The 11,435-nt window shown below is 38.4% G+C and overlaps 1 protein-coding gene and 1 pseudogene across 2 annotated transcripts; both read left to right on the top strand.

The window, feature by feature from the left end:
- Positions 1–3: 3 nt before the first annotated feature.
- Positions 4–1,999, top strand: LOC148960412 (2-hydroxyacyl-CoA lyase 1 pseudogene; annotated as a pseudogene).
- A 953-nt stretch (positions 2,000–2,952) lies between these two features.
- On the top strand, positions 2,953–10,385 carry LOC135691294 (uncharacterized). 2 transcript variants are annotated; one of them, XM_065209115.2, is made up of 13 exons: positions 2,953–3,035; positions 3,359–3,415; positions 3,810–3,827; positions 4,314–4,524; positions 5,111–5,319; positions 5,667–5,831; positions 7,204–7,414; positions 7,539–7,747; positions 8,023–8,211; positions 8,528–8,738; positions 8,872–9,080; positions 9,182–9,286; positions 9,557–9,744. In XM_065209115.2, the coding sequence occupies exons 2-13, from the start codon at positions 3,361–3,363 to the stop codon at positions 9,655–9,657; spliced, it is 1,893 nt and encodes a 630-aa protein (XP_065065187.1). In that variant the 5' UTR covers positions 2,953–3,035; positions 3,359–3,360; the 3' UTR covers positions 9,658–9,744. The 2 variants fall into 2 exon arrangements, with proteins under 2 accessions (XP_065065187.1, XP_065065185.1); XM_065209113.1 differs by lacking the exon at positions 9,557–9,744 and adding an exon at positions 10,254–10,385 and having other exon boundaries at positions 2,954–3,035.
- Positions 10,386–11,435: the final 1,050 nt, after the last annotated feature.

Genomic DNA, 11,435 nt, shown 5'->3' with positions numbered 1-11,435 from the left:
TGGCCTCTCTCTATTCTGTGACATGGCTGACAGTTCAAAGGGCGACTTGTGACTTGTGAGCAACGATGGGGGAGGAAATAGATGGTGGCAACGTTCTTATTCGGTCTCTGAAAGATCATGGCATCGAATACATGTTCGGTGTTGTTGGTATCCCAGTTGTTGAGCTTGCTTATGCTGCCCAGGCTGCAGGCATCAAATATGTTGGTATGCGCAACGAACAAGCAGCAAGTTATGCTGCATCGACAGTTGGGTATTTGACCGATGCTCCTGGAGTGTGTCTTGTCGTTTCAGGACCAGGGCTTGTGCATGCTTTAGCTGGCATGTCGAATGCACAACAGAACTGTTGGCCATTAATTGTGATTGGAGGTGCCTCAGATACAAACCAGGAGAGTATGGGTGCTTTCCAAGAATGTCCCCAAGTTGAATATGCACGTCCTTATTGCAAGTTTAGTGCTCGTCCAAGCAGTATAGAGCAAATACCATTGTTTGTTGAGAAGGCAGTGAGATATGCAATGAGTGGTAGACCAGGTGTTAGTTTTCTTGATCTCCCAGGGGATATGCTGCGGGAGCCAGTCAGTGAAATAAGCGTCCGATGGATGGCCAAATTTAAAGCCCATTCCAAACCATTTGCAAATCCAAATGCTGTCAAGTCAGCAATAGAAGTTTTGCAGCAAGCTGAAAGGCCACTTGTTATTGTTGGCAAGGGAGCTGCTTATGCAAGAGCAGAGAAAGACATAGGACATTTTCTTGAAAAAACTGGGCTCCCCTTTCTTCCAACTCCAATGGGGAAGGGGGTTGTTCCAGATAGCCACCCTCAAAATGTTATTTCTTCAAGGTCCAAGGCATTATCAAGAGCAGATGTCATTTTGTTATTAGGTGCAAGGCTAAACTGGATTCTTCATTTTGGACTTAGTCCACGATTTGCGAAGGGTGTAAAGATTATCCAAGCTGACATTTCAGCTGAGGAAATTGGGAATAATGTCCCTGCTGATGTAGCATTAATTGGAGATTTAAAAATGATTGCTTTTCAACTCTCAAGCCAAATTGACACTCAGAAGAGCTCAGTTGTTTGCAAAGACCAATGGTGGGGTGAACTAAAAGAAAAGATGAAGAAAAACAAAGAAGCAACAACTTTGCTTTGTAAAGACAACATATTACCAATGAATTATTACAGAATGTACGATGAACTTTGCAGGTATATCCCAAAGGATAGCATTATTGTTAATGAAGGGGCAAATACAATGGATATAGGACGCATTATGATAGACAATGATTTGCCCAGACACAGACTCGATGCTGGTACTTTTGGAACAATGGGTGTTGGGTCTGGATTTGCCATTGCTGCAGCCCTTGTTGCTAGGGATAATTACCCAGAAAAGAAAGTAATCTGTATCCAAGGGGACAGTGCATTTGGTTTTAGTGGAATGGAGATTGAAACAGGTGCTAGATACAACTTGCCAATTGTTTTTGTGATTGTCAACAATAACGGCATTTACAATGGAATCAACAAAGAAGATTGGACAGACATGGTTGCATCTGGTGATGACCTGACATTGACATTACCACCAACACTTTTGCTTCCAAGTGCAAGGTATGAGAAAATGATTGAGGCCTTTGGTTGTCAGGGTTACTATGTATGTCGTCCTGAGCAAATAGGGGAAGCAATGAGCAAGGCGCTTGCAGAAACAAAGAGGCCATCAATAATTCACATTGCAGTTGATCCATTTTCAACACGCAAAGCACAAGAATTTACTTGGTTGACAAAATCAAACATGTAAAATGTCAATCTGTCTGTCTGTCTTAAATGTCAATAATTGCAAATGAATGTCATTTTGAAAGTTTCAAAGATATATAATCAGGTTTGGCTCATAATTTGCCACATGTGATTTAGAATCTCATTATAGTTGAGTTACAAGCGCTTAAAAGTAGGAAATTTTACAGCAATGTATGTATTATGTACATTATCATACAATCTGAGAATGATTCATTTGTTGCTCAATGTACTTTCCACTCTATTCCAAAATTCTGAGTTAAATCTAAGGTCAGAGCTGACTTGGTACTACCACACATGAAGGGGCATGCCCTTGAACCTATAAAATCTCAAAGCACAGGACACTCCCAATTATTTTACATTTGTTTTATTTACAAGTAAATAATAGAATTGAGCAAGTGATTTTAAATGATATACATTGTCAGTAGAAGATACCCCCTTTGAAAAAAACTAGTTTCTAATACAAAGTTCTTTGCCACCTAGGGCTTTGTGAAGCCTGTGATAGCCCAGTGGGCAAGAGGAGCACGATTTGAGTGCTGGGCACTATTATTATCTTAATTCCCAAAATTTGCTGATAATATCATACTAATATCTTAAAACTGTTAAGCCATGATTCACTCTTTACGTGATGCCAAAATGCCAACTTTCAGAAACTTACAACGCCTACTATGTAAAAGAGTAACACCATTCATATTCGCTAAAAACTATACGTACACTGTAAGCATAAAGAAGTATATGTATGTGCCCCCTAAATAAGAAATTATTAAAAGCTCGCATTTTTTTGCTGATGAGTTTCCAAAGTGAAGATGTAATCTCAACATATCTAGCCTTATGACTGTTGTTTGTGGTTAGACAGCATTCATGTTGAGCAGTTTCTTGGACATCATGAAGCGTCATAATCTAGGCAAACATTCAAGTCATGATGCAACGTCTCTGGAATGTGAAGATGTCTTGTTACCACGTTATCTTCATGTACTGCTCTTACAGGCTATTAACACGTGCAGCTCTAGTTGGCAAGCCTCTTGTGGTTGTTGATCCATTGGCGAAGAACTCTCGAGATATGATCAATTTTCTTGACAGCGCTTGATGGATGCAGCTAAAAAGTACTTCATGCAACCGTGCTTTTAGAAAATGGGTTGCTTAAGAGCTCTTCATCAGATTTCAAGCAAGGTCAAATAAACATCGTCTTTATAAGAAAGCCTACCAGTACTGCGAGCACTTTTTAGCATCTTTGCCAACTGGTTGATCGGACAGTGCAGAAAAGGTAAGTTAATCTTCTAGTCTATCATTGCGTATATCTATAGGTCATGGTGTCAGAATGAAGCCTATTTTAGTTATTTCTTTTGTTAAACAATTGGTTAAACTTGAGAGATTTATCCAGTATATCATTATGTTTTATGTAATCAACGTTGACAGGAATTTGAAACATTTGTTCATAACCAAGGTTAAATAAAAATATGGTGTAAGATCCTAGTTGCTCCCTTGTAAACAATTTTCTTGAGCTGTTAGTTCATTGTAACCCTGATACAGTACCATTTGAAATCACTGCTAATTATTGTGGCTGTTACATGTTTTTCTTTTTTGTAGCTATGAAGTTGTTGATTGCTGTCTTGGCGTACATCATTGTGGGCGCAATTGCTCAAAGTAAGCAGCTATAATCCATTGACTTTCTTCTAAACTTAACGCAATGTTTAAATATGTAGCTGATAACTTTCTCGTTGTCAAGAATGCTATTCACTAAGAAAACTTTTGTGCTTCTTTGTAGAGTAAGCAGACCGGATTTTCGCTATTTGGATGGCAAAATCCGCTTGCTTGCTAGCTGCACCTTAGCTGTTTGCCTTGAATTTTCACCTTCTGTTAGAAAACATCATTCTTAACCCATTAAGAGATTTGGGCAAGGTTTTTCTCTTAATTTCACCAATGTAAACTATTTGGTCGATGCTTGGGTAAATCTTAGGAATTAGAATGGTGCCAACCAAATGACTTATTCTTGTCTTGAAAACGTATTGTCTAATCAGTTATGTTATCTTCCCAACAGGATTAAAGAAGGAGAAAGGTAAGCAGTAACTTGAAGAGTACTTGTCGGTATAGTTTTCAACCAAAATATGAATCCCTGCATGTCACCAGAACGTTGGAAATGATACCAATAAAATAACATCTTTACAGTTTCCACATATTCTTCTTATGCTTGTTCTACAGAAGACAGTAAGGATCCTCGTAAACAATAGAAATATGATTAAAATTATTGTTAACTAGTCTGTTCCAGAGTGCTTAATGTCGTATAAACTTAGCTCTGTATGCTTTGATGTGTACTGCATCACTTAGCAGTGAACCAGCTTGTTCTGCCCACCAAGGTGTTTCAGAAATATGTAATAAAAACCTTATGGATAGGGAGGGAGACCAAAATCCCAAGTCGATAAAGCTATATTGACTCCGCAAGCTTGTCTTTGCTTTTTCTTCGCCATACATTTCATTCCGGTCATTTGGAATTTATAAAGATTGCTATTTTTCTCAAAAATGATACTCATTCTTTGAAATTAAGATATTTGCTTGCATGCTCACAATGCATTGCGAGCATTACATCACGAGACTGGTACATTGAGATGGGATGAAGAGCTAGCACGTGGAGCCGAGCAATGGGCAATGAAATTGGCAAGAGAAGGTGGACTCAGGCACTCCAGAGGAAACTATGGTGAAAACCTGTATGCAGCCTGGGGGCAGTCAGCCAGTTGTGCAAAGGCAACCTTGGCTTGGTATGTTTAATGATTAATAATTCCTAATTTTCTGGGCCCGTAAGTAATGTTTGTGCAAGTTGATTATCTAATCATTGACATCTGACGTTGGAGAGAGGGAGGATGAACCAGTAAATAGAAGCAGCAACTAAAACTGAATGTAGAACTCAATATACCAATGAATGTCAATGTATATATAGAAATTAATATAGAAATCCTTTTCAGTCAATCAAGCCTATACATTCTTCACAATAACCTGCTTTCGACTGTTAGTTAATCCCCTTTTTGTTATCTTATTGGTCGCTTTTTGTTTACAATCTTATTTTGCCCAAGACAACTTCATTATGCATTTGAAAAATCTCCTCCCATCCAGTAGAAACCGCTCTCCTCAGTTTGCTAAAAAGAACTGACTAATGGTAAACGGTGACTCACTATCTCTGGGTATACCTTTTCCTTTAACAACACTCAGTTCCTTACAGTATCTAATCATCTTCAAGGAGCTGTCGTGAGCAAGAGCCAGAATAAGCTTTCACTATACAGCATGCTGTGTATCATTTTATGGCTTGAGTTTGTCATAGAAACAATGCCATTCTGCCATCTCTTCTAGGTATAATGAAATACAGCACTACGATTTCAATCGTGGTGGTTTTAGCTCAAGGACCGGTCATTTCACACAAGTCGTGTGGAAAGGAAGCACTCACCTTGGCGTCGGCATAGCAACAAGTGGCAATAAGATAGTTGTTGTCGCAAGGTATTCTCCAGCTGGAAATTTTGGAAGAAGATATCGTGAAAATGTTTTACGTCAAAAACCTGGAGGTATATTTTGTTTCCTTGCCATCTATCAACATTTATTGGACATTGCTTCTGTTTTATGTCTCTTGCATCTTACAACTCGGGCAGTAAATATTCTTTTTTTTCCTTTTCAATTTTAGAATGATTTTCAAAATCTTTATTTGAAATGACAATTCATATTTTGAGAAGCTATTATAATTTTTTTTCTCCTTAACAATGTTTCTGAAAGCAAAAATGTCTATATCGACTGTAGAATTTTTGTCAAACCTCAATTTATCACTTCGTGTTTGTTATGCCTTTTGTAATACGTGTATTTCTGTCTTTGCTGTGATTGGTACGACAAAAACATGGCTCCTCTTCCATCATTGTAGCAAGAGTACCAGGACTTAGTGAGTTGGAAAATGGATCCACTGGTGGACCAGAACCACCTGTCACTGAAGGACCAGGACCCATGCCGCCTCCAACGGAAGGACCAGGGCCAGGGCCAGAGCCGCCTTCAACGGAAGGACCAGGGCCAGGGCCAGAGCCGCCTTCAAGTAAGTGTCTGGTTTTCAGCATATCATTACTTTAATTGATAAACCACTTTGAGAAATTTGCCTAAGATGGGCCTACGATGGACCAACCCTGTTATAGCAAATAAGACCAATTTTGCTATATTTGCCAAGATGCATCCGTGAAAATGACGGACTGCATTGTTTTGGTTTTCAGATTGCAGGGACAATTCGAGCCGTTGCCGTTATTATAAATGGAAGTGCAGATCCAGTAATTGGATTCGTAATCGATGCAAAAAGACGTGCAATGTTTGCTGAAGGAGAATAGAAACTGTGATTGATCTATCTGCAATAATCTATTCATGAATTAAATGACTTCTATGACATTATGTTTTTTCTTTTTCCTTCTCTCCTCACTGTTCCAAAATAAGAAAATTGTTGATGCATTTGCTTTTGCACTAGGTGAGCATTTTCTTGATGTATTATTTCGTCTTGATGTTTAAAGACTCTTAATTCGTTAGATATTTCGACCTGTCCATGGAAAAATCCAGCATCAATGGCTGTTGATCTTCACGAGAGTTTTTGACAAAAGTTTTCAAGACAAGAGCTTCTTATTTTCCTTTCTAATCTTATAGAATAATAGTTGTTCTAAAGAGAATTCTTTTATCTAGGAAAAATACTAAAATATTCTAACTGCTGTTTAAAAGTATTACAACTATGCTAATTTCTGTCTCATTTTGGATGATTCAGGTTAAGTATGCAAGGCATGTTTGATAATCCATAGTTTGTTTCGGTGCATTTAGGAATGCAATTTAAGCAGGTATCTGTAAGATGAATCACCGAGAAGAGTTCTTGAGTGATGATGTAAAAAAATATTTTAAAATTTTCAAATTGGGATCCCATAACCTGAAAGAGCGTCATAAAATACCTTTAAATATGCAAAATAAGCTAAATGTGTTACGAATTGGCTGAGATATGGCAAAGTGAGATAGGCTCTTTCCCTATGAATGTAGTTTGGTCCCTTTTCATTACTTTAAGGAACAAAGCCATTAATCTTTTTTCAAACTTCAAATCTTTTGTTGGCCAGATCTCACCAGATTTTTGATGTATTTAACTGATTATGCATGATTAGAAATATTTCTTTTATGCTATGTGGTCAAAATTAGAAGATTCTGAAATAGTCTGTATGACGTCAAGCTTAAGACCTCTATAGCCCCTGCTACTACGAAGCATGCAATGTTATTTTTTAATTTTTGTCTCTACCGCTACTTTCTTTCATGCTACACGTAATGATTCTACATTTTAAAGTAGTTCTAACAGATTTCCAAAGTATGGGAACATATATGAGCTTCAGTGTAAAAGAAATTCTATAAATTATCTTATAAACATGAATATACCATTATCGGATTTTCTTTAGATCTTTGCCTGCATGCACACAATATCCTGAGAGCACTGCACCAAAACACAGGCCCAATGACATGGGATGACGAGTTGGCACGTGGTTCGAAAGAATGGGCAATGAAGTTAGCGGGAGAAAATGGGTTGAGACATTCCAGAGGAAACTATGGCGAAAATCTTTACGCAGCCTGGGGACAGACAGCTAACTGTGCCAAAGCAACTCTTGCTTGGTAGGTTCAACTTTTGACCTGATAGAAGATTTGGATTCCGACATCCTGTCTCCTTTCTGTATGCGGTCAGAATATATACAGTAGAAAGATTGATCGCATTATCTCTTCTCTAACTCATACATAGGTACAACGAAATAAAAGACTACAATTTCAACAGAGGAGGTTACCAATCAGGAACAGGCCATTTCACGCAACTCGTTTGGAAAGGAAGCACACGACTTGGTGCTGCTGTTGTTCAAAGAGGGAACATTGTGGTTGTTGTTGCTAGATATGCACCTGCTGGCAACTTCATTAGTAGATTCGGAGAAAATGTCTTCCGGCAAAAAGTTGGAGGTATTGCTATTGCGCCTAAGCATCATTGCTTGTGTAGTTCGCTTATATTTCTCATCTCGTCCGAACAGTTTTATATCTGTGAAAGTACGCTACATACTGTATCTAATCGGGTAGAATGAACTGTTTGTCTTCGTCTTTCCCCATGTTTAGGTAAAGAAAATATAGCTATTTATAGTAATAGATAATGCAACCTGTTTTGTAGGAAATGAACTGCCCGTCTTTGCTTCTACTTAAACCGTTACCAATGAAACTCATCTTTCTTTTTTCTTTTGTAGTGACAGTACCTTCGCTCAGAGAAATAGAAAGTGGCATTACACCCCCTTCCACCAATAGGCCACAGCCACCAAAGCCACCTACAGAAAGACCACTTCCTCCAACAGACAGACCACTTCCTCCAACCGAGAGACCACTTCCCCCAACCGAGAGACCGTTGCCTCCAACTAATCCACCGCAACCTTCGTCTAGTATGTTTTCTAGAGTTGCATTTCTCTTTGTTTTGGAGACATCGTCATCAGATCTAGCCGACATAAAACATCTGCACAAATTGTATTAGAAATTGACAAATCTAAGCGGTAGCTGTCTTGTCTATGTGATCAGTCTGAATGTTTGAATTTTTCTCAAAAAAATGAAGCTTTCGTGTCATCATGTTATAGCGTTTTGATTTTTGAAGCCAAATGTTATGAATATATTCCAAAAATATCTTCTGTAACAAAGTTGTACGAAGAATACTAGCAGATTGTAGGTTCCAAGCTAAACTGAACCGTGTTATCTTTTTTCAAGATCTTTGCTTGCATGCACACAATGTCTTGAGAGCACTGCACCAGAACACAGGCCCGATGACATGGGATGACGAGCTGGCACGTGGTTCGAAAGAATGGGCAATGAAGTTAGCGGGAGAAAATGGGCTCAGACACTCTAGAGGAAACTATGGCGAAAACCTTTACGCAGCCTGGGGACAGACAGCTAACTGTGCCAAAGCAACTCTTGCTTGGTACGTTCAACTTTTGACCAGTAGAGTTTAAATCAAAGAAAAATTGCGGATCCCGACATTCGATTTCCTTTCTTTTGTGATCAAATTATATAGATAGAAGTATAGCATCATGTTTTCTTTCGCTCGTGCTTAGGTACAACGAAATAAAAGACTACAATTTCAACAGAGGAGGTTACCAATCAGGAACAGGTCATTTCACGCAACTTGTTTGGAAAGGAAGCACACGACTTGGTGCTGCTGTTGTACAAAGAGGGAACATTGTGGTTGTTGTTGCTAGATATGCACCTGCTGGCAACTTCATGAGTAGATTCGGAGAAAATGTCTTCCGGCAAAAGTTTGGAGGTGAATGTTGTCAATGTTGGAAAATTTTCTATTTTATCTTTATTTTTCTTTCCTGAGCATCAAAAAAGTGGCGAGCTAACTTTTGCTTTGTTTTTTTGCAGCGAGAGTTCCTTCTCTCCGTGAACTTGAAAGTGGAGTTACAGCTCCTGCTACCGACGGGCCACGTCCTCCTGTTCCAGCTACCGAGCAGCCCCTCCCACCTTCTAGTAAGTTGAATACATGTTTTAACCCTTAAACCTTTGTCTCTAAACAACCCAGATAAACATTAATACTTGAGATGGCTAAGTCATTGACTTTTTACCGAATGTCAAATTTTGAGGAAGGATGTCCCACGTACCAAGTGGGTCAAAAGGGCGTAGCGAAAGCTGAATAATACCTTGAGATAGCTCTTGATACCGAGATTCTTCTTTTGTCCCTTCAAGAATTTTTTAGCAACTTTGATCAATGAGTCTAAGTCAGTACCTGTATTGTTGCAGATTGCAGGGACAACTCAAGCCGCTGCCGTTATTTTAGGAGGAAATGCAGATATAGTAACTGGATTCGTAATCGATGCAAAAAGACGTGCAATGTCTGCTGAACTGCGATACAAACTGAGATTTGCTACTACTTGTAAACTAGTCAACACAAAGCAAAAGAGCCTGCAATATTTCATTTGTTTTTTCTTCATATCCTCTACTAATAGTAGAAAATATTTGTTAAAACCAGTAGAAGAGATCCTTAAGATATGTCGGCTGAAAATAGGTCGATCAGAAATAGATGTAATTTTAACCATAAGATATAGCTTAAGTTCTTTTTGGGGCTAAATTTTTTAAACTCGGTAAAAAGTTGAGTAACTAAGAGAGTAACTCGTTCAACGGTTCAACGTTTTTCTGTGAATGGTTTTGTGGCAGTTGGTGCAAGCCCACCCTGGGTACCAGAGCCTCAGTCAAAGAGATTGTCGAACACTGCTTACTACCTGCTCTTTCACTGAGGCTCCCACACCCAGAGTAGTGTAACCCATACCCAAATTCCTCCTCAGGCTTGCTCTTCCACGCAGCACCATATCAACTTCTTCAAAGAGACTGATAACTTCTTGCATTAAGTCTCTGCTGGTGGAAATTCTTTCAACATTATCAACTCATTATAGGTTTTAATGAACTGATGAACAGAAATACCATACCAATTGTTTTTTAGATTGCAAGGATATGTTTACCAACTGCGGTGTCTACAGACGAAAATGCAATTCGAATTCTTGGATTCGTAATCGCTGCAAGAAAACATGCAACACTTGTTAGATTTCTTTAGAAATGAATGCTCAGTATCTTTTATTTGCGTCCGTCATTGACCCAATTCTTTCTACTGCAGTTCAGCTAGTGTCTTCACTGCTCAGTCACAAAGAGGGAAAATTATGTAGTCCTTTTACTGTTACCTTTGAGCTTGAGGAGGGAAGCCATAAGAAATCTGTGTATGATAAAAGTGTATCATATTTGAGGGACCTATACTGTTTAAGCACCAAAATTATTTGTTAAATAAACTTGGAATTTCAAAATCTGGTTCTTGTGCAACAAAATGTTATTAGGTTTATAAACATAATCTCAAATCTTAAGGGCGTCAGTATGAAACAGATCTTATAACGCTGTTTCCTCTGTGGGTCATAGTGATTATATTCTGTCCGCTAATCTTCTCGAACTGCATCTTCCAAATTGAGCTTCCAATTGCAGAAAGTTCCATAAACAACTAAAATCCTTTTGAGTAGACGAGTACATGACTCTGGCTAGCGCTTAGGGCAAATCGAGGCTGCCAAGTCTTGTTCTTTTTAAGTGTGTTTCGAGTTATGTTAAGCTTAACAGCTTTTAATGCTGGGTTCTTAGCATTTTAGAGAACGCTTATGTCTAGTTTATGACAAAGATCATATTTAGCTCATGATTAGTGAAAAAAGGAAACATCCCAAATCTAGTGGTGGATCTAGACCAATCATAGACTTGGTTCTAAATGGGATGTGGGATCGAGGCGGGGCTCTTTCTCAGAGATATATTTTAGTCCTGAAAATTTTTGTACCTGAAGGATGGAAAATATTGCCAAAGAGCATTCATAAACCAATAAATCTCTTCATTTGAATGAAGATAAATTTTTCATTCGGTTTTGGAAAAATTCGCAATGGTTCTAAAAAAGTAACTTTGTATGGATCAGCCGTATTGAAAAGTTATCTGCCGCTGCACAGTCAGTTAAGTTATCAGTTAAGTAAGATTTTTGATTTTGTCAAGCAGATACAGAGACCTTGCTCGAAGTGCTTTAAATTTTCATAATCCTTTTTCTTGCAATTTCACTGTTGAAATTGAAATTGTCGCAACTTCTTTCATGAAAGAGACAATTTGT

Source organism: Rhopilema esculentum, chromosome 4, assembly GCF_057945365.1.
Source record: "Rhopilema esculentum isolate cy_ngs chromosome 4, ASM5794536v1, whole genome shotgun sequence".
NCBI lineage: Eukaryota > Metazoa > Cnidaria > Scyphozoa > Rhizostomeae > Rhizostomatidae > Rhopilema > Rhopilema esculentum.
The sequence above is the reverse complement of the archived record's forward strand: the minus strand, read 5'-3'. Positions and strand labels throughout refer to the sequence as shown.